A 27,410-nucleotide genomic window follows, 5' to 3' on the forward strand; every position below is an offset into this window, starting at 1 on the left:
ATGATGTCATATGTGATGACTTTACCGATAAAGTAATAGTTTAATGTTTATCAAGATCATGACATTGTTATCGAATGTCATTGTTAGAACTCTTCCAATTTCAATCTATGAACTTACAAAGCTTCAAATTTTGCCTATTCCTTGCAATGAGTTTTTTTATGAGATCTTGACAAATATAGAATAACTTCATTTTTTTGAAGTTGTAGAATTATATAGAAAAACACTTCTCTAACAAGATATTTTACTGATTGAGGTCAATTATGGGTAACATGGGAAACTAATAGACTCTTTTATGATTGGTGAGAAAGGATCAAGAAGAGCAAAGAGAGAAGAGAAAGTAAAATAAGAAAAAAAAAATAGAAAGGATTGCGTAAAATAACTGTTTTGTCATTCTATTTAATGTTTTTTATTAATGAAAATGGATAACATTTGAATATATGAATTTCCAATTTTAATAGATGGAAAAAGTCGTTTCATCAAAGTTCAAGTGAAAAATAATTATGGGCCGAATTTTTAATATAAATGCAAATTTCTTATAATTATGTGTTAAACTAAGAATTGCCACCTTACTGGTTTGAAATGTCATTGAAAGATGAGAGCAATGTTGGATGCTTGTACTTAACCAAAAACACAAAAATAGGAAAGTTGGATGCTTGGATTCAATATTCAATCATCTAAACAAAGTTTGTAGGTTGCAATTTGAGTAACAATTGTCATCGTATCATTGAATGCTGGAGTGTCGTATTAAATCAGAATTAATCACATTAAATAAGATAAGATAAGATTTATTATACGTGAACAAACATAAAATTATATAATTATAATTCAAAATTTTTATGCACAGATTATGAAATACTGAATTAAACTTTACGGTTTTATAAATATTTAGATTTTCATATAATTTGAAACTATAAAGCGTTTGAAATTACTTATCGAAATCATCTTTTGATATGACTTGATTTCTACTCTATAAATCTCTTTGAATGATAATTTTGAATAAATAAATTATACTACATTAGATTTTAGAATAAAAAACTAATTAATTTATAGTAGATAAATTGACCCCTTTTATCTTTATCGAGGTGTAACAAATTTCAAAACTCACACTTATATTATTTACTCAGATAATAGTATTTAAATATATTAAACTTATTTTTATTAATCACTTAAATTTATTCAATTATTTAATTTTATTAAATCTAAATCATAATTAATATTAATCCAAATCAAAGAATTTCTGTCAAATAATTCTTGAATTCAATGACAATTTAATGTAACATCATCTGTTCCCACTTGAACCAGACTTTTACTTCCCGTTTGTCTCAGTCTCACTCACAACAAAAGTGAAGAAGTAGAACCCCACATCCACATGCATGTGAATTTTTGGTTCCCGATGTCCAAAGCCAAAACCAAAATGCATTTACGTTTTCACCTTTTTATGCTTTGCCGCCTCCTCTCCCCATTAATTTTTTCTCTCCTTTCATTCTCTTTCTGCAGTTTCTTTTTTAGCTTCTTCCATTGACTAGGAACTACGCAATTCAGCACAACCCAACTTTCAACTTCTTTTAGCTTCTTCAAAAGCAGTAACACTTAATTATGTATCCGATTACCAAACTTTATCAACACTTCCATTACTTTCTTCTGCATTTGCAAACCATTAAAAGATCTGTTTTTTCTTTTCTCTTTTGCTTACCTACTTACCTTCTTGCTCTTTTTCTTGTTTTTCTTTTGGCTTACAATGCTTTCTCCGTATTCTACATTCACCTCCCTTCCTTTCGCGCCAAAATCTCTTCGGTTCCCGCCATTTTCTCGCCGGAAAAAGTTGCCGGTGACTCGCTTCAGAAGTTCACTTCCTCTGTGTTGTATGCTGTGAAAGAGGAGAACCCACCTGTGATTTTGAAGACCCAGTTGCCTCTATTTCATAAACACAACTTTTCCTTGGTGCCTATTAATAGTTCTTTTGTTTCTGGACCACAAAAAGAGCATAACAGGAGAACCAAGTTCATGATTCTTCGTTTGGGAGCAAAATCTAGGCGGTTTTCAGCCAAAGTTAAAGAATTTTTTGATAATTCTTCATGTAAGTTGAGGTTTTTTATGACTTGGATTTCTTCACTTAATTCATTCGGTCATAGGGAGTTTTTGGCTGTAGAGAGTTTATTTAAGTCCCATCCCAATGCTTGTCTGGTCATGGTCTCAAATTCATTGGACTCAAGTAAAGGAAAGCTTCTTCTTCAACCTTTTTTAGATAAGGGTTTCAAATTAATTGCAGTTAAGCCTGATTTTGATTACTTATTCAAGAATACTTTTGCAGAAGGGTGGTTCAATAAATTGAAGGAAGGGAATGTTGATCCTGGAATCATTTCTTTGGGTCAAAATATGTCTAATTTACTTAGGCTTGCTTTGTTGCATAAATTTGGTGGCATTTATTTAGATACAGATGTTATAGTGCTGAAAAGTTTTTCCAAGTTGAGGAATTCAATCGGAGCACAAACTGTTGATCCTGGAACCAAGAATTGGACCAGATTAAACAATGCTGTGTTGATTTTCGATAAGAAGCATCCATTACTTTACAAGTTCATACAAGAATTTGCACTCACATTTGATGGTAGCAAGTGGGGTCATAATGGCCCTTACTTGGTCTCAAGAGTTGTATCAAGGGTGAATGGTAGACCTGGATTCAACTTCACTGTGATGCCTCCATCAGCTTTCTATCCTGTTGATTGGAGTAGAATACACAGTTTCTTTGGAGGGCCTCAAAATGAGTTTCATTCGAAATGTTTGCAGAAGAAGCTTGAACTTATTCGCCATCAAAGCTTTGCAGTTCATCTATGGAACACACAGAGTAAACTGCTTAAAGTTGAAGAAAGGAGCATCATTGATCATTTAAGGTTCGACTGCTGTATATTCTGCAATTCCTCGCTCTCAAGTTTGTAAGTACAGAATAAATTATGACATTGTGCTGATTGTCTCATATTCACAAAATGTGATTAAAAAAAAAATATATATTTATCAGATTCATATTCTTGATATATGAATGCCATATAGCAGTCAATCCCTATATCCTTACAAGACAATGTATTAAATATGACTGGGAAACATCATTTTGCTGCTGTCTGTGGATTATGGACCACTCAGGTAATTTCACCATTGTGGGTTCAAAAAAAGGAACTACATAATCAATAACTTCTTGGTTTCTCTTGCAATTGTATTTTCTTTCACTATATGAAAATCTGAAGAAAAAGGAAGTAATAATTTTAGCTTTATGTGTCTTTGTCATTCTTAAGAGCAAGAGCTAAAACATGTTGGGGGTTTTGATTTATATTCTTAAACAAGTTATTATGATTTGATTATAGTGGACAATAATTGTTAACAGGACTACAGGAACAAGTCATCATTTAATTCTGATTCTCCTTAATTAAATTATGATAGTGATATTTCAGCTTCCTTCCAATCAATATTGGCACCTACTTTGTGGCCTTGTCTTCATCACTATGATGCATTTTATCATTTACTTTTATCCTTCAGCATGTGCCATAAACATAAATATAAAATTCAGTAGGAGCTTTTACTTGGCATCTATTTATCCCCTGCTTTTGGGGTTTTTACAGACACTCTGGAAAGATATCAAAGAACAAAAAGATTCTGCAATCCATCTAATTACTAAGAGAGAAAGAAGTTTTATATGAATTGTCTCTGAAAATGAATTTTCATATTGCCATTTCCGGGCATGATACATTCAGAAAATAGTAGAATAAACCATCTTTAATTAGTCAAATGATAGAGAAGTTTTTGCCAGGTTAATATGGTTAGTTGTGTCATGATATAGAAGATTTTGATCTGCATAAAATGGTGATTGCCCAGAAAAGGAAAAGAATATGTGATGAGTTATTCAGGAAGTTAGTTTGTTAAATACAAATTTGATGAGCCATCTACCACTGGCAGTCACTCTTGGATGGTTAAAACATGAGCTTCTTACCGAGTATTCAAACTTCAAAGCATGATTATCCATGGCACAGGTTGAAGATTATTGAAAAGTTTTCTTTTTTTTTTTTTTTTGGTAATGAGAAAATTTTATTTGAATTGAACTGACCAACTTAAGCTAGTGAAAACTCGGACTAGTGATTGACTTTATTATCACTTTATTTGTTAAGTAAAAGTTTAATTTTAAAATATTATCTGAAAGGAATTGAACCCTCTCATGATTGAAATTTTATTCTTTTATCATTCAAACTATTTCTTGAGTGCATTAATGAAAGATTAGATGCAGTAGATCACTTTTCTTGTTTGTCTTAAAAAAAAAAAACTTCAGTGTTTAGTGGCTACAGAAACTTTAATATAAAATGAACAAGGAAAAAGAAGAGAAAGGAGAAAAGTTAAATGAGAACATCTTCATGTTTTTTCATTTTTCCTTTTGAAAATATTTTCATGGATTTACAATACTCTTGAATGGTTCATGTTAGTTGCTATTATGATGTTGCTTTTCATGGAGGCTGCACATGGCCAAGTTCCTGCATATTGTCTTATATTCTGGGTTACAATTTTACATTGTTTTGGTAAAACTTCGGGGTAAAAGGGGCGGTAAACTTGTGGTCTCCATTCAAAGCTGGTTGAATTCAAGATGGGGCTGCTCCTAAGTTGCCTTGTGGACCAGAATCTTGATTGTACATTAATATTCAAGTTAGCTTTATGGATTGTCCTTAAATGTTTGCACATGCCATTCTGTAGCCATGTCGCTTTATTTTCCTTGTGCATTATGTATAGATATGTTCATGTTAATCAAGTTTCTTCCTCCTAGTCATGAGGGGAGAACTAAATATTTTCGATATCTTATTTCTTACTGTTTACATAAAAACAGCAATGATGCAGAAATTAGTTCTATTTTAGACTTACCTTGAAGATCAGTAATTTGTCTAGAGAAAAATTATTTCCCATCTTGTCTATGCTAGAATAACAAGTTTTCACTTTTAAAGCTGAAAAATAACAAATTCCCACCTTATGTTGGGTTTTCTTAGTAAATTTTGTTCCATTTTAAGACAAAAAACAAAGAAAAAATGAAAATACTCTTATAATAATAATATACTGAAATTGTCATTAGTTTATTTACCAAATTCACATCCTCTTCATTGATTTCAGTTTAGTCATTGACAACACAACCAATATCCTTACCATTGTCAACAATACCACCACCACTACAATCCACAACCAAACTATCTCACCATTCAAACAACCACTTGCCACCATCGTCAACAATAGCATGAGCAACTCCTGCCACTGTCAACAACACCACCAATACCCCTTGCTTCCATCAACACACCTTCCTCATAATCCACAAACAAATTGTCTTGCCATTCAAACAACCACTTGCCACCATCATAAATACTGCCACCTTTTACTTTCATCAACAACAATATCGCCACAATCCACAAATAAACTACCTTGCCATTCTAAAACCCCCGCCAGTGTTGATAATACCACCACCACCTTCCTATCATTGTCAACAACACCACCACCACCATCACCCACCATCCCCACAATCCACAAACAAACCACCAACGACTAAGGATAACTTTAGTAATAGTCTCCATAGCAGTCTCCACTCCACTGGGCTCCAAAAGGGCTTCAAAAGTAATAGAATCATATAAAGGGAGAAAATGTATTTCAAACATACTTCCAGCAATAAGAAAATGAAATTTCTGATGACAATATTATATTTTTGTAGTTCCAGAGTTGTAGGACTATACCAGTGGGAAAAATAATTAGTGGAAGAATCATTTACAGTCATTTCTGGAGGGTTTACCTAGATGCATAAAACAACCAGTGGCCACTAGTTTTAGTTTCAGAATTACAAGCATTCCTTTACCAACCACTGTGGGTAGAGAAAGTCAACTTGTCTTAAAATAACTCACCAATGAGAGGATGCCACATCAGAACTACCACTCACTATTGTCTCTTCACTAGTTGCTTTACATCTTATTCCACCATAACATGCCATTTTCCCTCATTGTGAAAGAGCCTTTCAATTTGCTCCAAAGATTTCCCTTTGGTTTCTGGGACAAATTTATAGACAAAAGCAACTGACAGAGCTGAAATAAGTGAAAACACAAAGAAGGTTCCACCCACTGCAATTGCATGAGATACAGAGAGGAAGGTCATAGCAATCACCCCACTACTGACCCTACCCCCCACTGCCCCCAGAGCAGAAGCTTGTGCTCGAAGCCTTAGAGGGAAAATTTCAGATGATAACACCCAGCAAATGGGGCCAATTCCTACAGAGAAGAAAGCTACATTGCCACAAACTGATAGAATTGCTAATCCAATCCCAAGTTGTCCATTCCCCATAAATGTTAGAGAAAGGCTTAGGCCAAGTAAGCAAATTGTCATTCCAATTGTGCTTACATAAAGTAAAGGTTTTCTTCCCACTTTGTCAATGAGAATTATGGCTAATAGGATGAACATAGTTTTGGTAAACCCAACAGCAACAGTTGCAGCAAGAAGCTGAGAGTTGCTTTCAATCCCAGCTTTTTAAAATATGGTGGGGCTATAGTACACAATTGCTTCAATGCCTGTAATCTGTTGAAAGCACTGGATTCCACATCCTGTAATCAATAGTCTCTTAACTGCAGAAGTAGGATTTATCAGTTCATGCCACACGGTTTTGGCTTCATGATTCTCAGCATTAGCAATCCCAGCAGCTTCTTTTATTTCAGCTAATCTTTCCTCCACTTCTCTTTCACTGTCATTGGTCTTTGAAAGCACTAGTCTTGCTTCATCAACCCTTTCCTGGGTCACCAACCACCTTGGGGATTCAGGGATCACAAATAGCGCGCATCCAATAAAGATTGATGGAAGGATCCCTACACCAAGCATGATCCTCCAGTTTATATGTACTGATAGCCCAGAAAAAGCATAGTTCGAGATATATCCGAGTAGAATTCCTATATTTACAAATATCTCAGGAAAGGAGGTGAGTGTTCCTCTTGCGACGGAAGTTGAGATCTCAGCTATGTATACAGGCGTGACCATGACCCCAAATCCTATCCCCACACCAGCCAGGACCCTGCCTATCATTAGCACTGTAAAAGATGGGGCAAGTACCATTATAGCTGCACCTGAATGAAAAACAATGGCAGCAAGGGCTATTGTCCATTTTCTACCAAGTAAATCTGATGTTTTACCCCCAGCTAAAGTACCCAAAAGTGAAATTAGACTCAAAATTCCAGCAAGAACTTCTTGTTGCACCTCACTTATCTTTAGATCTTCCTTAATAAATATAATTGCTCCAGACATTACACCCACATCTGCAGAGTGATTGAGACGCAATGTAAATCAATTTGAACCACACACAAGCAATCCAGCCAACATAACAACAACAAATTAACTATTATTTTCCCCTTACAATTTCACATAAAAACTCTACTTCTTGAAAGTTAAAAAGAAGCGGTGGAGCATTTGTAAACAGCAAGTCATACAACATTACATTGGATACAGTTCAACACATAATCTATCACCCTTTTTTTAGTTCAAAGTATCAATAAAAGCCGAATTTCCAACCAATTAATATATGAAGATCAGATTCCATATAATCACTCCAGTCTGCAATATGCATTTCCCAAAGACTAACCATAGCCAAGAAGCACAGAATTGAGAGAGGCAAAGATGGCACAGGCGATAACATATTTGTTCGTGCTACCATTCTTAATAAAAACGACCTCTCGTTCTTGATCATTTCCGTGACTATCGATTCGCCAGTAGTTATTACCCTTCACCTGCAACCCCATTTCTTCTCCGGCAGAAAAAATTACTGTATCTAATGTTTCTAAGTTTGCAGTTTGACTTCTGCGTCGGGATTAAACTCTCTTTGTGATTTATCACTAACAGAGAGCAGCCAGAAAGTAGAACCCTTGTTTAAACATCACATCACATGGTTGAACTTTACAATAATATAATAATTTTTATGAAATGAAGTGAGGAGTGGTTAGTTTTTGGGCCTATTAATGTAAGCAAAGCACTTGTTATTATATTTATGAATCTTGACAACTTCCAAGCATGCGTATATAATATTATATTCATCAACATGAACCCACCAGACGAAATGCCTAACCAAGTAAAAGTACTTTCTAAACCACAATCGAAACACGTTTTTCTATATTTAAGTGCTTAATTTTGTTAGAGTAATACTTAGGCCAAGTGAGCAAATCTTCATTCCGATTGTGCTTACATAAAGCAGAGGTTTTCTTCCCATCAATAAGAATTATGGCTTTAGAATGGACGTAGTTTTGGCAAACCCAACAGCAACAACTGCGGTGGCAAGAAGCTGAGAGTTGTTCTCAATCCCAGCCTTTTAGAAGATGGCGGGGCTGTAGTACACAGTTGCATCAATACCTGTAACCCGTTGGAAGCACTGAATTCCACAACCTGCAATCAATATCTCCTTGTAGCAGCAGTCTGCAGGAGTACTGTAAAATCCTATCCTCACACAAGCCAAAACCCCTTCTATCATTAGCACTGTAAAATATGGGGCAAAAGCCATTATAGCTCCACCCAACTGAAAAACAATGGCTGCAAGGGCTAGTGTCCATTTTCTACCAAGTAAATCTGAGGTTTTGCCTCCAGCTAAACTACCCCAAAGCGAAACTATGCTAAAAGATCCAGCAAGAACTTTCTTGTTGCTCCTCACTTATCTTTAGATCTTCCCTAACATATGTAATTGCTCCAGACATTGCACCCACATCTGCAGAGTGATTAGGACATACTGTAAATTTATTGAACCATACACAACTAATCCAGCCAACATGATAACAACAAAGCTAGGATGGAAGTTCGAATCAACATATTCTCAAATTACTTAACAAGAAGGATTACAGCAATTAACTATTATTTCTCAGTAGCAAAAACAAAGGCTCATTCAATGTTCAATATATAAGTTCACATAATCTACTACACTTCATGATGTTTTAATTGAAAACCATGAACCTTCTAACATTAATGTAAAATTTATAACAAAAGTAGGTGAGTAAAGTACAATCACATCAAAATCAAACACAGAACTTCCAACATTTAATAGAATGAAGATTCTAGTGTCACTCCAATTTTCAGTCTGCATTTTATTTATCCATTAACTGCATTACTAATTTATGCATTAACTAATAATATTAATGTGTTATTATATGATTGAATAACTTTAAATTAAATATATATTATATAATAAAATGACTTTAAATTATATATAAAGTGATACCTAATCATATAAATGATATGTTATCATTAGTACGTAAACTAAAACTCACTGTTAGTGCATATAAGTTTACTTTTTATGAAGTCAAATGCATCTTATAATTGGCGAGGCAAATAGCACTAATATGCCTCAAACCAAACTTTATTTTCTATACGCTGCTTTTTTCTTACTACTAAATTTGTCAGTTTACTTTTATTTTATATTTACCAAAGTTCCATATTTACTTTTCTATTTGTACTTGTCCATATTTTTTATATTAGTTTATAAAGATTAATTTGTATAAATAACATTATTGCTTTCTAAATAAAATTATAATTGAGCATCTTATCAAAATTAATTGAAATGTTAGTGTAAATTTAAGTGGAATTGGAAACACCATTGATCATATTTTTCATTGCTAATGAATTGAGCTTTACTGGGTATCTTCACATTCATGAGGACGTGATTATGCTTGTTGGCATGGGAATAGTCTCCATAAGCTCATTTATTCATAAACTGATAACTCTTATTCAAGAAACCAAAATACTCTGTTACATATTCCCTATCATAATAGATTATTTGAATTGTTAACATTTTGCCTAATTATTTTAAAGTTGATCTCCACCCTTTAAGCTCCAAATATCAAACACACTGATAAGTCTGAATGAAGAAATTTCACTTGTGGTTCTGTAAGTACATGACTATACCAATGTCAATAATGCTTTGTGAAAAGAAAGAATGGCTTATGATGTGATTCTGAGTTTCTGTAGGCTTCACAATGGATGCAAATAACTTCTACTGAGGACTAGTTTTAGTTTTAGAATAACAAGCATTCCTAAAGAAAGTATTATGGTTTAGTGACTAACACTCACTATTGTCTCTGCACTAGACTCTCTGCATCTCCTAATTCAACTTCACCACCTTGCCAATCTCTTTCATTTTGAAACAGCATTTCAATTTCCTCCAAAGATTTCCCTTTCGTTTCTGGGACACATGTATAGACGAAAGCAACAGATGCAGCTGAAATCAGTGAAAAGATGAAGAAGGTTGCACCCACTGTAATTGCTCGACATAGGGAGAGGAAAGACATAGCAATAACACCACTACTGACCCTACTCCCCACTGCTCCCAGAGCGGAGGCTTGAGCTCGAAGCCTTAGAGGGAAAATTTCAGATGATAATACCCAACAAATCGGACCAATTCCTATAGAGAAGAAAGCTACATTGCCACAAACTGATAGAACTGCCAATCCAATCCCAAGGTGTCCAGTCCCCATAAATGTTAGAGAAAGGCTTAGAACAAGTAAGCAAATTGTCATTCCAATTGTGCTGACATAAAGCAAAGGTTTTCTTCCCACTTTGTCGATAAGAAGTATAGCAATCAAGATGAATAAAGTTTTGGTAAACCCAACAGCAACAGTTGCAGCAAGAAGCTTGGAATTGCTCTTAATACCAGCATTTTTAAAGATAGTGGGGCTGTAATACACAGTTGCATCAATACCTGTAATCTGTTGGAAGCATTGGATTCCACAACCTGCAATCAACATTCTTTTAACTGCAGGAGTAGGATTTATAATTTCATGCCACACAGCTTTCCCTTCATAATTCTCAGCGTGAGCACTCCCAGCAGCTTGCTGTATTTCAGCCAATCTCTCTTGCACATCTCTTTCACTTTCATTTATCTTTGTAAGCACTAGTCTTGCTTCATCAATTCTTTGCTGCATCACCAACCACCTGGGGGATTCAGGGATCACAAACAGGGCACATCCAATAAAGACTGATGGAAGGATCCCCACACCAAGCATGATCCTCCAGTTTATATGTTCTGGTAGTCCATGAAAAGCATAATTCGAGATATATCCGAGCAAAATTCCTATATTTATAGAGATCTCAGGAAAGGAGGTGAGTGATCCTCTTGTGACAGATGGTGATATCTCAGCTATATACACAGGCGCAATCATGACCCCAAATCCTATTCCCACACCAGTCAAGAGCCTTCCAATCATTAGTACTGTAAAAGAAGGGGCAAGAGCCATTGTAGCTGCACCTGACTGAAAGACAATGGCTGCAAGGGCTATTGTCCATTTCCTACCAAGGACATCTGATGTTTTGCCCCCGGCTAAACTACCCAAGAGTGAAATTATGCTCAGAATGCCAACAAGAACTTCCTGTTGTACCTCACTTATCTTTAAATCCTCCTTCATAAATATGATTGCTCCAGACATTACACCCACATCTGCAAAGTGATTAGGACATGTGTCTCAAATTAAGAATACAACCACACACAAATAATCCAGCTAGCAGGACAAAACGAAACTGGGGTTTGAGTTTAATGTTAATCATAATCCAAAAGTACTTAACAAGATAGGTTGGAACACTTAACTGTCTGTTTACCCTTCCCATTACACCATAGAACACTGTTATTCAGAAATTGTAGGTCAGAATGGATCAGAAGTTTCAGCAAGCTAGTGCAAAATCGCCAATTTATCAAATCTTATTCAAATTCTAAAAATCATTTTGCATTGATTAGTTCTTCTTATTTCTTTAATGTTACATAATTACTGTTTACAATGCTGCGCTTCTTCTGCTGCTAACAGTAAATGCGGCATATATTACAAACTGCCCTACCAGCACCAGGTACATGATGTTAATGGAAAACCAAGTCTCCTTTAATATTACTCTAGAACTTTATAAGAAAGGTAGGTTAGTAAAGCACAATTACAACAAAACAAAAAGCAGAATTTCCAGCCATTTATAAGTACAAAGTATCATAATCACTCCCGTTCTGCAATTTGCATTTCCCTGTCTCATTAATTGGATTGATATTAGAGCGAGAGAAAGAGAGGGAGAAGAAATACTAACCATAGCCAAGGAGCACAGAATTAAGAGAAGCAAAGATGGCACAGGCAGTAACATATTGTTTTGCGCTACCATTGTTAATAAAAACCACTTCTTTTTCCTGATCTTGAGCATTAGATAATGTTATTCCTTCTCCATTTCCATGACTAGACATTTTCTGATACTTGTTACCGTTCTCTTGCAAACCCATTTCCTCTTCTGCGTAAATTACACTGTGTGAACGATATTTACAAGATTATTGTTATATGTCTCCTTCCTTCACTCTTTGCGTTCGCTCAAAAGGAGAAAGATGGGTTCTGACAAAAGTTCCTGTCTTTTTTATTTGTGAGTGTGAAAACAACACTTCCATTCTTTAAGATTTAGGAAAAGTAACCACATTTATGGTAACTCGATAATAGCTCATTCTTCTTAAAAAATATCTACATTAAAAAAAAAAAAGAGTTTAAATTCTTGTTTATAGTATTTTAAAATTAAATTTTTGATTTATTTAATATGTGATTAGAGACTTGGTATTGTATTTAAATATTATTTTATTTTTAATTTAAAATTATTTAATTATATAATAATATATTATTTATGAAAATAATTTATTAATTATTAAGTAAAAAATGTGATGAATGGTGTAATTATGTAAAGTTCCTAATATTAAATGAGATCTTATATAAATTATCCATAAGTAACCAATAATATGACGAAGAGGAATAATTGGAATAAATATATAGCGGTGGCCATTTTTACTAGTGGTTAGTTTTTCAAATTATTTAATGCTATTTGTGTGCTTGCCTGCTTAAGATCCGGAACAGGGCGGGCCCGGATGATGTTCCTGTTGACCAAAGTCAGCTAATGTATCCTGTTATTCTTTCATCTCATCAATCAAAATTCAACACGTGTCTCTGCCACATCACTAATCAAATTTTGATAAATTATTAGTGAACAAGATTTTACCCTATTTCCTTTTATACATAAAATTTCTTTTTTTTTATTATTTAAATTATTTTTTAAGAGTTTATACTGGTTAATGCTTATTTACTCATAATTGTTCGTTCGCTTGCATTGTATAGAGGCGACCGTGAACTTTTTATTAACTAAAATTATACATATAGTTGAAAAGTAAGAGAAATTTTAGTTTATTCACTGTGCCATCCTCTAAACTGAGACCAATTTTTTTATTTTTTATATAATTTTTAAAATTGGGTTATTTTAATTAATATATTTTTATAATAATTTAATTAATAATAAATAATATTATGAGTAATAGTAATACAAATAATAATATAAAAATAATTAGCGGTTCATGCCAAACTCCTATTGGCTGTTGGGGACCAGAATATTAACCATACTGTCGCGTGGTACATAAACTATCGATGGGGCGTTCCTCCTTTTTAGACTGAAACTTTCTCCTCCCGATTCGTCGTCATTTCAGTTGCTTTATCATCAGAAACATGGCAGCAGACACTCTTCCGGTCCAAAACGGCACCGCTTTGTCGAACGGAGATCTGAGCACCACAAACCCTAACTTTAACGTCGCCACTGCCAAGAAGTCCAAAGAGAGCGAACGGCGCCGTCGCAGGCGGAAGCAGAAGAAGAACAAGGCCTCCAAGCAGGCCACTGACTCTAATGCCGACAACGGAAACGAAACAGACGAAGATGAGGCCAAGGAGAACGCCGATCCTCAACCACAGGTCTCGCTATACTTCTAGGGTTTCATTTTTTATTCTTTTATTTATATCTATGCATGTGTTTATGTTTGTCGATTTGAACGAAGGATGAATTTTTAGGTTATAGTGAGTTGATTTTGGGGCTAACTGAATTAAGGTTAGTGTGAGTTATAATTAGGTTTCCGAGTTGCTAGAGAGAGCCGTATGTATGTTATTTTGTGCTAGTGCCGTTGTTTTACTTTCATCTAGAAAATGAATAAGTAAATAATGAAGATCGGCCTTGTAGTCTATATAAAATGGTCTGTAGAATAGAACCTGTTGGTTGAATGGGAAGGAAGTGTATCTATTTGTATTCGAGCTGTTGTGTTGCGGATTAAGCCATGGATAAGGATGGTGAACCTGTGAGTCTGTTTGGGACTTGAAGATAAATATTCATATTTCAGATTGATCTCTATTTGGTTTGTATCTTTCAATATTACAGTAAAAAAATACATACGAATCTTAATCTTTGGACACACTAATTGGATCCTTTTTCCTTATAATGTTGACAAGAATTTAGAAGTCAAGATTCATTAATTGCCTTGACCAACAGTTTTTAGGTATGTTATATCAAAGAGGTGCAGTAGGTTGAGTGGATGCATTAATGGATGAGCTAGTTTCTGGGTTCTGTATAGGCATTTAGTAGTTGGAGGGGAGGAATTAATATAGAACTTGAATTTTTGGGATGATTTCTTATTTTTTAGTAATTTAGACTGAACTAGTTATAGCCAATGACATTTGTATGATTCTTTATGCATCTGCTTGGTTCAGTGCAATCATTGTGACTTGTGCAACTGTTTAAAATTATTTGTCAGGTTCATGAGCAAGTTACTATTGAATATGTCCCAGAGAAAGCAGAGCTAGTAGATGGTATGGATGACGAATTTAGAAAGATATTTGAGAAGTTCACTTTTAATGATGCTGCTAGTTCTGAGGTAAATGTGTGAACTTTTAATTTGACTTCCTCTTTTTTTGGTCAGAATGTTTAAGCTGAATTTTGTGTATTTATCCAGGAGAATGATAAAGCAGATGAGGCTGCCAAAAATGCAGACTCAAAGAAGAAGGCTGACTCAGATTCAGAAGAGGAAGAACAGGATGACCAACAAAAAGAGAAAGGCCTTTCAAATAAAAAGAAAAAGGTTTTGGTGCTTCATTGAATGTTTTGTTTTTCTTCATTTAAAGTTAATCATATAATTGCCATATGTTCATCATTGTGTATTACTGTTTTTGTTACTATTGCTGGCACGAGACTGAGATTTTTTAAAAATCTTTTTTCAGCTTCAACGACGGATGAAGATTGCTGAATTGAAACAGATTTGCTCAAGGCCTGATGTTGTTGAGGTAGTGATAAATGCCCCTATGTTTCATTTTTTGATTTGGATTCATGTGCTCTTTCCTTCTTTTTGGTGATGTAGTATGTTTTCTTCATTCTTGACTTGGGGATAAATGCGATTGATAAAATTAATTTTTATATCTGTTGACTATTTGCAAAGAGAGATAAAATATGTGTTAAGGATCCTATAAGACATCATTTTGATCACCTAATTCACAAGTTCTGTTTTGATATACTGTTTTAATCCCTGCCAATATTCTCTCTAGTTTCTTGTAATTGTTGGTAATCTGTTCTACTTTTTGTTATTTTTCCTGACTCATTTAACTGTTTATGTTGTATTCAGGTTTGGGATGCAACTGCCGCAGACCCTAAGTTGCTGGTGTTTTTGAAGGCATATAGAAATACTGTACCCGTTCCAAGGCATTGGTGTCAGAAGAGGAAATTTTTACAGGTTAGTAATTTCTGCTAAACTTGACTAATGTGTATTGAAATAAGCATGCACAATGTGGGATTGGTCAACATGAGGTGTTTAGGGAAGAGAGTGAGGAAAGATCTATGCGATAAGATTTCCCTTATATGTATGTATGTGGTTCTTGCAGGGGAGCTGCTGTGACATCCATGGAGCCTGGACTTGTATGTATTTTGGAAAGAGGACCCTTGAATTATATTTCATTAAATGTATTGGCCAATGTGGGTTGGGATATAGATGTTTATCTGGCTTTTAAAGGAAAAGCTTTAGTACAACAGCTTCCTTTGCATGCTAGATGTAGGAGATTTTTGTTCCCTGTTGAGGTGCTAATTAATTTGCTTTGAATTTCAGATACCTGTCCATTGTGCCTAATGCCCGGGCTAGATTCGTATAAGATTTTCACATTTTTAAGTTATCTGAGTTGGGTGCAGATTAACTTTTGTATTTGTAAAATTTCTGATATATAATCGGTTTTGGATTTTTTGTTTTCAGGGGAAGCGTGGAATTGAGAAGCAACCATTTCAGCTTCCTGATTTTATTGCTGCAACAGGAATTGAGAAAATTAGACAGGTAGCTTAAATTTTATCATTGTTTCCTTCACTTTTTCTTTCTTTCTATTATTGTGTTCACATTTCCTTTTTCTTATCTGTTGAACAGAGTTCTATTCTCTAAATCTTACTTGCTCCCTGCATGATGCCTATTTTGCTAGATATCATTATTGTATGTGTTTGTGTACATTATGAGGGTGCCAAGTTAAGTTAATTTTATCAGAGGTTAAAGACTGGAATTCATTATCTTTTTTTTCCCCCTTTTTATCTTTAATTCTCTTTTTACTCTAGATTTGCCCTCATTGGAACTTTGATACATTGTATGTGTTTGTGTACATTGTATGTGCCCACAGAGGTTAAAGCCTGATATCTTTGTAGTGCTGTCGGCACAAATATATTTGTAGTGCTATCTAGATCCCAATTACCTTTGTCTTTAATAAAGTCCTTGCGTTTATTCCGTGTTGTGTAGTGTCTATTGGCCCTGTTCGCTGGTCTTTTCTTACATCCTGGATTTAGGTTTTGTTTCGAGTTTCTGTTCCATTCTGTTCTGTGCTGTGTTGTGAAAGCCGCTGTTAACTTATTTCGTTTTCTTTTTCTTACAGGCTTACATAGAAAAAGAGGACGGTAAGAAGTTAAAACAAAAGCAGCGTGAACGTATGCAGCCAAAGATGGGGAAAATGGATATAGATTATCAGGTTTCATCTGTTTCTTGATTAATGTGTTTATAATTCTATAGTTGGTACTTCTTTCTATGTTGAGTGACGTGCTTGCTCCTTTTATTTTGTTTTCAATGGTTATTGCCCTTTTTTGATAAGATTCTTGTTTCTGTTATTTAGGTCCTCCATGATGCATTTTTTAAGTACCAGACAAAGCCAAAGCTAACAACTCATGGTGATTTGTACCATGAAGGGAAAGAATTTGAGGTACATTGTGCTGTATATGTATTTGTGCTCATACATGCTTGATTCTTTTACAATTTGGATGCATTTTTTGTGCTGACTGCGTTTACATATACATGTTATTATTACATGGTGACTATCATCATATCATAGCATTACAGGGAAGAAATGATATGTGCGACTTTTTGATTTTTTTAGTTAATTATTTGTTCATGCAACTATAGAACACTCCATATCTCATGGTCATGCTTAATACTAAACATTACCTAGAGGTTTGAATAAAATGATGTGGACACTTGTAGATAATAGGTTTGGTTTTTGCTTTTTTTTTTTTTTTTTTTTGAAATAATGAAGTGGTGGGGATTTGTGCATATTCTTTACTAGCATGTACAGTCATGTGTTTGTTTGTTTGATCTGTAGGTAAAACTAAGGGAGATGAAGCCCGGAACATTGTCACATGAGTTAAAAGAAGCTCTTGGTATGCCAGATGGTGCTCCACCCCCATGGCTTATTAATATGCAGGTGAGTTTGTCTAAATTGTCTGCTTTTGTATCTATGATTTGTTTTTTCTAACTATGGATTTGATCATGTAGAGATATGGCCCACCACCTTCATACCCACATCTTAAAATACCTGGGCTTAATGCTCCAATTCCTGCTGGAGCTAGCTTTGGTTATCACCCTGGTGGCTGGGGCAAGCCTCCTGTCGATGAAGTATGTGATCTATATAAAATTTGTCTCAAATTACTTTTATTCAGCTACTTTTTAGAATATACTTGGTTTATAATCAATTTCTTTTGTCATTATAAACAGTATGGACGCCCTCTGTATGGAGATGTTTTCGGGGTTCAGCAACAAGAACTGCCCAACTATGAGGTATGGGACTCTGCACGATTGGGTTTGGTTGGCCCATATATATATATATATAGATGTAAAACCATAATCAATAGTCAAAATATGAGTTTCAAGTGACTGTGCCAAGTTGTGACTGGGATTACCAAATTTAAATTTTATTCTTGTGGGTCTCAACCCTTTGGTTTGAAGGGTTTTTTTTTCAGTCTCAAACTTTAACCCATGAATTCCTAATCTGGAAATTGATTGACATTATCTTCATTTGAATTAATTATATCAATTCAGGAGGAGCCTGTTGACAAGACCAAGCATTGGGGTGACTTGGAGGAAGAGGAAGAAGAAGAGGAGGAGGAAGAGGAAGAAGAAATTGAGGAAGAAGAGTTAGAAGATGGTATTCAATCTGTAGATACACTTTCGAGGTATACATTTCTTCATCATCAGTGTGCTGTTATGTTGGTGATGGCCTGCTGCATTGACTCTTTTGTGTACTGCATGGCACTTCATATCTTTTGCAACTAATATTTCATAGTAAAGTTCTAGCCTGTCTGTCTTTCTAGGTTTGTCACAGGTTCTGACTATATAGTTTGCTTTTCCTGTTTCAGCACACCTACTGGTGTTGAGACACCTGATGTTATTGATCTTCGTAAGCAACAGAGAAAGGAACCAGAGAGGCCTCTATACCAAGTGAGTAACCGAGTTTGAAAATCTCTCACATTAACATTTGTCCATGTTAGATGGTAGGCATTTCTACTTACATTTTTTCTCCCTTATTTCTTGTAGGTACTTGAAGAAAAAGAAGAGAGGATTGCTCCAGGGACTTTACTTGGAACAACTCACACGTATGCCACTTATTTGTTCCAGAATTTCCAGTTCCTGATTTCTATAAATCTTGGTTAATAATATGATTATTATTATTATTGGTTCTTTTGGTTTACAGGTATGTGGTTAACAGTGGCACACAAGACAAGACAGGAGCGAAAAGGGTAAGGATGAAGTGTGTTTATCCTTTATATTAAGTTTGCTTTCGAAACACCAATAAATAGAAAAATTAATAATTTGAATTCTCTCTCCCGTGATATCGCATTTTCTTATCATTTTACCACTTCTTCCATTATTGTTTGTGGTGCAAAGACTCCACTGTAATAGGATATGCAACTGATGCTTGGTTTGTTGAAAACTCTGGTGATTAGATTTCCTCACCTTTTTGTTCTTTAAAAATTGGCAGGTGGATCTGCTTAGAGGGCAAAAATCAGATAGAGTTGATGTCACTCTACAACCAGAAGAGCTTGAACTTATGGACAATGTTCTGCCTGCAAAGTAAGTTAAAACCTTGTGAATTGGATATGTTATTGCTAATGTTTTAGCATTCACTAGAACAATGTGAGTTAATTATTTTTGTGAATTTTGCAGATACGAGGAAGCAAGGGAGGAGGAGAAACTGCGTAGTCAGCGTGAGGATTTCAGTGACATGGTTGCCGAGGTGAGTTTAACTATTTGTTACAGCATCCATAAAGAAAATGGCATTAGATTGTAGTCCATGATAGAGAGATGTTTTAAGTATAAATGGAATTTCCCTTTCGAAGTTGATAAAATGACTGTATGGATTATGCAGAACGAAAAGAAGAGGAAGCGAAAGATGCAGGAAAAGGAAGGAAAATCAAAGAAAAAGGATTTCAAATTCTAGATGAGGCAATGTGTTTACTGATGCTAGGAATGGCTGGCCTTGTTGGAATGGAAGCAAACATTTTGACATGATATGAGAATGCAGAGACAGAAATTTTGTTTTGTTTGGAGCTTTTGTTTACCAGAGAATAATTGCCATGCCAATATATGCTGTAAACAAATTTGTATTAAATGTTGTTGTCTATCTATCTATCTAACATCGTTTGATTAATCTACTTTAGAATCAGAAAGAGATCCAATGCCAAAAGGTGGAATTGTTGGTCATCAGCAACAGTGTTTTGCTTGGTAGGTTCTTATTGGTTAAGAAAAGGGAAGCTTAGATGTCAAGTAAATCCGTTAAAGGTATGTCCTTGTTCCTCCACTTTAGATTTAAAAAAAAAAAAGGTGTTGTACAGCTTTTTAGTGGGGATTTTTTAGTGTTACTTCTTATCTCTATTGAGGGCAGGGCAGTGAATGTAACACACGTAGAAAGCTTATTAAAGTAACATTTCCATTCTAAATTGGGATTTGTGGCATGCTAGCCAATTGGAGGCTTGTCAACTCCGCATTGATGAATACGGGTCAATTCTGAGATTTATAGTGTTTAAATAAATGCATAAAGAAGTATATAATTAGGGTTAAAAGTTTAAGATAAATTAAAATATTTATACAATTTTATTTTGTACAGTATTTTTTTTTTCCAGAGTATGCCTCCTATTAGTATACTGAGGTTGCCGAATCTGTTCACTTAATTTTGCATTAAGTAATGTATTTTTATTCGAACGACTATCAAATCACTTAAGCCATTTCATTAAAAAGGCAAAAATGTCATCGTTGTACCTAATTCGTTTAATATTTACAATTGAGATTATCATCATTGCAACAAATAACAGTTATAAACCTCTGTATATTTTAGTCCAACCACTTAGTTGCGAGAGAGTTATTATCGACTTGCATGCGATAAAATAAGCTTGTTTCATCCGTATTGTAAATGTCTCTCAACATCCATTTATCTAATTTTTCCGTTATTGATGGCAAAATAGTTTTAATTTTTCCTTATCCGTCGAACTACTCTCCCCAAAGCAATGTATTGTTGCTTGAACTTTCCAACCATCCATTTGGACATTCAAATGAGGCAGCTTCGGGATAGAGTTGTGTTAGCAATTGGCCACTCATATTCCTATATTCTTGATGACATACAAACCATTCTTAGATGATAGACTTCATTGCTGCCGATTGTATTTGGATTAAATAATACTTTTGAAGGGGATTGGTGGATCGTTTGAATGTTTTAAATAGTGTTACTTATGAAATCTTAAAAAATAAATATTATATATACTAATTTTGAATATATAAATAATTATTATTATATAATTGAATGTTATTTTATCTTTAATTTAAAATCATCTAATTACATGATAATATGTATCAACTTTGTATCTATTTGTATATTTAAAATAGGTATATATAATTTTATTGTATCTAATCGTAAAACCATGAATATTGTCTAATCACTTCACAAAATCTTTCTATATCAAATTGGGGTTTGATTCATTTTGCACTACTCAAGATGAATACTTTCAATTCTATTTTTGCTGTCGACCACTTGTTTCATTCTAATTTTGCTACATTCCAATTCTAGTTTGTACTTGTGGCTGGCCTTGCCCTTCATAGCCCATAACCTCACTTTCAATTTTATTCCTTTCTTCCTCCTTACTCTCTTTCTTTCCATAGCCGCCAGACCCACCACCACTATCATTCTAATATTTCTTTCTTGCACCAAACAAACTTTATGCATCTTCATTTTATGTATTTATGTATATTTATATGTTTGACAAGTTTAAGTCTCAGCATCATATGCAGCCACCGCCTCACGGGTCACTTCACTAAAGAGGAAAAGTGATAAAATCTTTACGAAAATCATACAACCCTGTTTGGAACTGGATGTTTTGATTAAATTGGTGAAATTATAAATGAATGATCTCTTGTCAAACTCCATGACGTTTCACTTGGATTCAGCTTTGGCAGTTTCTGCCGCCCCATGTACTAAACTTAAGGCTCTTCTCTTTGACCCTTCCCATCAATATGATTTTGTGGGTTGCCTGCAATTGCTTGCGGCTAACAAATTACTTGTGGTTTAAAAATTGTTCGAAATTAATCCTAGTTGGGTTTTCCCACTATGAGAGTTTGAACAATGTTGAGAGCAAAGAACAATATTGTGCTTCAAATGAAGAACTCACAGTCACATCTTGAATCTGGTGGCCACTAGATATTCATACACCAATAGCATCCTGTAAAGCCCGTTGAATAATGAAAAATCTTAATTATATCATATTACGAAGCTTTTAATTAAGTAAATCAAAAATTTAATTTTAAAATATTATTAATGAGACGTGAACCCTTTACTTTATGATCGGAATGATATTTCTTGTACATTCAAATTTCCTTTTGGACAAATCCCAACCATATCACCTTGTTAGTTTGACTATAAATCAAGTAATGATGATCCACCCTGTTAATCAGTTTTATGGTTCTCAAAGTGTTTTTGTATTTTATTAATTATAATTGAAGTACAAGTTGCCAATCCCAAAAGCAGCTTTTGGCACTTGCAAGAGGCGATTATTTTCTGTAAAGTAAGCAGCACTGCAATTATAAACTCATGTTACATGAAGCTGCCTCCATCATATTCATGCATAGTTTCATTATAAACTCATTTTTGATAAAGTACAAGAAAAATATCGAGTATTCGATAAAGCAAGACAAAACATTCATGGTCAAACATCGGTAAAATATGAGAGAGATGCTTAATTTGTATATAGATAAAACATAACTCTCTCGGATAATTGAATTACATAAAAAACTACTTATTTTATTTTATTAATTTTTTGTTGATTATATGAAAGCTCTTTGTTACACTGTTGTTATGTTGGTATAATTCTTTGTATAAACATGTACAAAAGGAAGATGGAGAAAGATTTTGTCCAGTGAATTATGGAGAGCATGTGGTCTTTGGTTAGATAAGCAAGACTATCATGATTAATGATGTCTCACCCATTCATCTTTTGATCAACAAACACCTGATTAACCTGAAAATTTGGAAACTTATTGAAAGGGATGATCCAAGTTAACTGAATTTTCATCAAGCAGCTTACCACCACCACCAACCTAGAACCATCAATTGTACTAGGCCATGCTTCATCTTATAGTGTATTGACAACAAAGCTCTGATTAATGATGAAAATTTGATACCAAACCTGAACAAAGACTCGGCATTCTTCATATTATAATGAGTGTGAATTGTAAAAGTGGCTTGATGGGTTTGTTTAGGCTGCAAGATTAGACTAATTTGTGATTATATTTATTAAGTTGGATTAATTATATATATAATAATTATTATAAGTCACCTTGTTTGGAAGAGATGATCCACTTCTATTTTGTCCTTCTGAAAATGTTGAAAACGTCATTGCAAGCCACTTTACCTAACCGACCGACCAACTCATATAATTATTATTTAATTCCATTCACATTCCCTCAAGAATCCAGTGTTCTTGTTTGTTTACATTAAACCTGCTCTTTCATCGTGCCCTAATCATATGCACGTGCCTCTTTTAATCCTGTTTATTTGACTCCGAACATGCCCCAATCATTCCTTCTTCTTGTACATCATTTTTCTTATGGGATTCCCTTTATTTGTTCTAAAAAGCGGTTGAATTCATATTAAGTTTGCGTAATTTGAATAACAATAAAATTATATATATATAATTTTGAATATACAGATAATACGTTATTAAGTGAATAAATAATTTTGAATAAAATAAAAAATAATACATACACATATAATAACATATGAATGAACATTAAGACTACCTTTGAGTTATTGATGAGTCTTTAATAAAATCAATATGTTTTCCATTAGAGTGTTATGAGGAACAGAAGTGACTAAACAAAAGATCGATAAGTAATGTTATATATATTCAATTTTAAATACCCAGATAAAAATTTAGATGATATGTTATTAAAAATTGAAAATCTTGTCATTTGACGGGCGGCGATCGGTAATTTGACACCAATGGACCACATCTGTCGAACTCATTTTTCTAATGTCATATCTCAGAGACAATTATGCAAACATATATTACCCTTAGACAATTCTTCTACAAACATATGTACAAAATATACAAATTCTGGTGTTACTCTCAATAATGTAGTGTATGCAGCTAACACACATGGCCATGGCCTATATGGCTGAACCTCGTGCAGTCTAAGACATGAATGCCCATGTGCATTGCCCATTTGCTTCACCACTAACCTCCCATCACGTGATGCCAACTATTTCGAATCATGGGTGCCTTCCCCAACCTCTCTTCTTCGCCACCTTCTATTCTCCTAGTATCTCACTCCCAACTTTCGTCCACCTCTGTCTAAATTATAAGCCCTGCTATGTGTACTTGTAACCTAAGTGGTACAAAAACAGAAGTGTGAAAACGAATAAACAAAAAGGTTAAAATGTATTTTTTTTAGAAAATATGGAAAACAAAAATATGAAAAAAATATATAAATATAAAAAATATAAGGTATGAATATAATTTTTATTAAAAAATATAATAATCTAAAAAAATATATAAATGTGTAAAATATAGGGTGTGGATATTAATTTTTATAAAAAATATAATAATCAGTATTTTTTTAAAAAATACAACTCTTTAACAATAATAAAGTATGTATTCAACCAATTTGATTTATTAACTGACAATCGAATAACAATGTAATTCAAAGTAATATCTATTGAACACTCAACTAATTTGATTTATCAACCAACAACCATGGTAAAGAAAGAGATGGTATGCAACTTAATACAAAGTTAATTCAGAATAACATCATTCAAATAATAACTCACAACTAGAAGTGAGTGAAACTAATTTAAAATTTAGATAACCTATTGAATTTTGAAAGTAAAACAAAGCAAAGTCGTACAAATTACAAGTTACAAATGATTTATGGACTAAAAAGTATGACATAATCAGTTCGCTGAGAGTTAGAGACATCAAAGAGGAGATGATTTTCTACTGTCGATGCACTGACAATGATGAAAAAATTTGTCAACTAGTGTTATCGACTAATCTAACAAAACTAATCTTTGAACTTTTATCGACAGTTGAAAAAACCATAAATAGAGAAGAAATGAGGTTTAACACGTCGAAGAAAAGAAATATTTTAGATGCCGAAGAGAAGAGGAGACAAAATTATCAGAGATAGTGAAATATAAAATTAAATTTTAATCGATTAAAAAATAATAAAAAAACATATTTCAAAATTTTTATATTTTTAAAGTATCCCAAAATATTTCCCACCAATTTATAGACGTTTATATTTGAGAAAAATATAAATACATCATATAATGTGTGTATGTGCTTTCTAATGTTTAATAATTATTAATTTAATTATTAATAATAAAATATTATTTTATAATTAAATATTATTCCTTCTTGACTAAAATTCATCTACCACCTTTAGAAACAAATCTTTATTAGTGTCCATAATTGATTATTACCCAAGTAATAGATAATTTTTTTTGATTTAAAATTGTTATAGTATAATAGAGTGAAAATCTACACCCCCTTTACAGCGACGAAGCACTATCAATGGCCCAGGGGCACCCACGTGTAAGTAAATCAAACATACACCTTCCAGGCTAAGGAAGTAGTTCAGTGTATCTTCAATCCACCAGCACAAGTGTCAGTTTGTTGGCCTATTTAACATGTGTTACACACAAGGCTTCTTCCCATCTTCGCGTTCTCGACATCAATCATCATAATTTCATTAGCTTTTACAGGTAGGGAAAAGTATATCATACAAGATACAGATAGATATCACTCAAAGACATGCTCACTTCTCATCATCTTCCTAAACTTTTCTCAGCTGTTTGGCTTTTAACCAACAATCTCATCTTCTTCTTTTTCTCCTTGTTGTTCTTCAGATTCATCTCTCTTCTTGCTCCTCGCTCTAAGGGATAGAGTTTCAGTTTCGTTATTGTTTGATCGTCACAGTATATATTTTTTGTTTTGGGGTTCTTGAGATTCATGGGGTTAAGTTCTAAGCAAGTTTCTAGTGATGGGCATGGTTGGAGCCAGGCTCTGTTGCAAGCTCAAACCTTGGAGCTCCCCAAGCCGCCATCACTGAAGCGGCAACATCCACAAAATCAGCAGCAGGCTGAGCCATTGAAGTGTCCGAGGTGTGATTCAACAAACACTAAATTTTGTTACTATAATAATTACAACAAGTCACAGCCTAGGCACTTCTGCAAAACTTGTAAGAGGCACTGGACTAAAGGTGGCACTTTGAGGAATGTTCCTGTTGGCGGTGGCCGCAAAAACAAGCGTCTCAAAGCGTCAAATAAGGCCACCAACACCAACACCAACACCACCACCACAAGCAGCACTGCAACAGCCGCCAGTAGTGACACCAGTAACAGGGTTAATAATACCCAACTGGGAGTTCAATGTCAGCAGCCCAGACAGAATCTTTCTTTCGCAATTGGTGATCAAAGGAACTTGTCTGGCATACTTTATCAAGCGTCGATTCATCCTCCTACTTTGTTACAACAGGATCTTGTCAACTCAGGCAGTTTGGACGCTAAGGAAATGAGCTCCAGCAATGGAGTTTTTAATGGTTCTGGTGTTCAATTGGCGCCTCAAAATCAAAGCTTGCACCTTCCTTATGCAAGTTCAACTTCTTTTGACACAACACAATACACAGGAGAAACCATAGAGAATCCAACTATGCCCACAACAAGCAACACAGTCAAGCAGCCATGGGCTCAAATAGCTACTACAAGCAGTGAAATGGACATGACAAATTACTGGAATTGGGATGATATTGAAACCTTTGTCTCTACTGATCTCAACATGTCATGGGATGATTCTGACATCAAACCTTGAAAGAAAATTCAATTGACTATATGTCACTAGGGTCTGTCGATCTTTTTTCTTCATGAGCTGGGGTGTTTGTGTTTTTCAGAGATTAAAGAGAGTCTATTTCTTCTGGTTAATTAATCATTCAAAGCACAGTCATATCTCTCAACCTTATGTAACTGTTGTATGAGATGTGGACTAATTGAAGCTGCCATTTAGAAAGAAAAAAAAAAAGTTTCAGCTTCATGTAGGTGTCTTCGTTTGTCATTTATGTGTCACTCTTTCTTGTTTCTTCCCAGAAAAAGGAAAAAAGAAAGAATGTAAAGATAGGTTAGGAAGAGTTGTTTATGACAGAATTAAAATGATAGAATTTGGGGGATAGTGATATAATTGTGATCACATTTCAGAGGCATATGTGAGTTGGAGTTCTACAGCTAGATGTGATGGAGATTCTTGTGGATATGTATATCTGTTTTTGGATATCTAAATAATATTTTACTCCATGAGATTTGTTGCTCAAAATTTATGTCCACTTGTTGAGAATCATTCTCTTTTCCAAGCCCTGACAGAAGTTTGTGTTGTAAAGTATGTTTTCCAATTATTTCCTATAGGAAAATTTACAAGGCTTTCTACTTATATATTATTCATGTTGAAATCTGTTGACAAATATAATATTAACTGCTGAATTCCCATCCATTCATTCCCCTACTAGGCATGTGCAGCTTGGGGCCACACACACACACGCGTATATATATATATATATATATATTCAAGGTTTGCTTTTGTTTAAAATCATTTAGAAAATGATTAAACTGGGGGCTGATACCCAGTAATTAACTCGGGAAAGTCATGAATTCCTCATCTACATCGATGGTATTCTTTTTATAAAGACAGACGATGGTTTGTAGTATTTTTATGTTTAGCTTCCCTGATAGGGATACAACGAAACAGAGAGACAGGATAAACAA

At 34.2% G+C, this 27,410-nt stretch overlaps 4 protein-coding genes and 1 pseudogene across 4 annotated transcripts; 3 read left to right on the forward strand and 2 right to left on the reverse strand.

Moving 5' to 3' along the window:
• The first annotated feature begins 1,412 nt into the window (after positions 1–1,412).
• LOC123218616 (uncharacterized protein At4g19900) lies at positions 1,413–3,263 on the forward strand. The gene has a single exon (XM_044640120.1). The coding sequence runs from the start codon at positions 1,597–1,599 to the stop codon at positions 2,932–2,934; it is 1,338 nt and encodes a 445-aa protein (XP_044496055.1). The 5' UTR covers positions 1,413–1,596; the 3' UTR covers positions 2,935–3,263.
• A 1,896-nt stretch (positions 3,264–5,159) lies between these two features.
• Positions 5,160–8,106, reverse strand: LOC123219558 (annotated as a pseudogene).
• A 1,763-nt stretch (positions 8,107–9,869) lies between these two features.
• On the reverse strand, positions 9,870–12,392 carry LOC123218380 (probable polyol transporter 4). Its single transcript, XM_044639829.1, has 2 exons — positions 12,076–12,392; positions 9,870–11,449 (listed from the first exon to the last, which is right to left on the reverse strand). Exons 1-2 carry the CDS (start codon positions 12,260–12,262, stop codon positions 10,086–10,088), a joined length of 1,551 nt encoding a protein of 516 aa, XP_044495764.1. The 5' UTR covers positions 12,263–12,392; the 3' UTR covers positions 9,870–10,085.
• Positions 12,393–13,380: 988 nt separating this feature from the next.
• LOC123219209 (splicing factor 3B subunit 2-like) lies at positions 13,381–19,763 on the forward strand. The gene is made up of 18 exons (XM_044641015.1): positions 13,381–13,754; positions 14,585–14,704; positions 14,783–14,908; positions 15,048–15,110; positions 15,446–15,553; positions 16,064–16,141; positions 16,722–16,814; positions 16,956–17,042; positions 17,439–17,540; positions 17,612–17,731; positions 17,831–17,893; positions 18,155–18,288; positions 18,472–18,553; positions 18,650–18,708; positions 18,807–18,852; positions 19,095–19,186; positions 19,280–19,349; positions 19,482–19,763. Exons 1-18 carry the CDS (start codon positions 13,515–13,517, stop codon positions 19,551–19,553), a joined length of 1,755 nt encoding a protein of 584 aa, XP_044496950.1. The 5' UTR covers positions 13,381–13,514; the 3' UTR covers positions 19,554–19,763.
• A 5,535-nt stretch (positions 19,764–25,298) lies between these two features.
• Positions 25,299–26,961, forward strand: LOC123219210 (dof zinc finger protein DOF1.4-like). Its single transcript, XM_044641016.1, has one exon. The coding sequence runs from the start codon at positions 25,612–25,614 to the stop codon at positions 26,467–26,469; it is 858 nt and encodes a 285-aa protein (XP_044496951.1). The 5' UTR covers positions 25,299–25,611; the 3' UTR covers positions 26,470–26,961.
• Positions 26,962–27,410: the final 449 nt, after the last annotated feature.

Source organism: Mangifera indica, chromosome 6 (assembly GCF_011075055.1).
Source record: "Mangifera indica cultivar Alphonso chromosome 6, CATAS_Mindica_2.1, whole genome shotgun sequence".
NCBI classification, from domain to species: Eukaryota; Viridiplantae; Streptophyta; class Magnoliopsida; order Sapindales; family Anacardiaceae; genus Mangifera; species Mangifera indica.

Coding starts and splice junctions, on each gene's coding strand:
- LOC123218380 (XM_044639829.1), bottom strand. CDS start 12,262: ATGGGTTTGCAAGAGAACGGTAACAAGTATCAGAAAATGTCTAGTCAT. Junction 11,450..12,075: donor TTCTGTGCTCCTTGGCTATG/GTTAGTATTTCT, acceptor ATCACTTTGCAG/ATGTGGGTGTAATGTCTGGA.
- LOC123219210 (XM_044641016.1), top strand. CDS start 25,612: ATGGGGTTAAGTTCTAAGCAAGTTTCTAGTGATGGGCATGGTTGGAGC.
- LOC123219209 (XM_044641015.1), top strand. CDS start 13,515: ATGGCAGCAGACACTCTTCCGGTCCAAAACGGCACCGCTTTGTCGAAC. Junction 15,111..15,445: donor CAAGGCCTGATGTTGTTGAG/GTAGTGATAAAT, acceptor TGTTGTATTCAG/GTTTGGGATGCAACTGCCGC. Junction 17,541..17,611: donor CATGGCTTATTAATATGCAG/GTGAGTTTGTCT, acceptor TTGATCATGTAG/AGATATGGCCCACCACCTTC.
- LOC123218616 (XM_044640120.1), top strand. CDS start 1,597: ATGTATCCGATTACCAAACTTTATCAACACTTCCATTACTTTCTTCTG.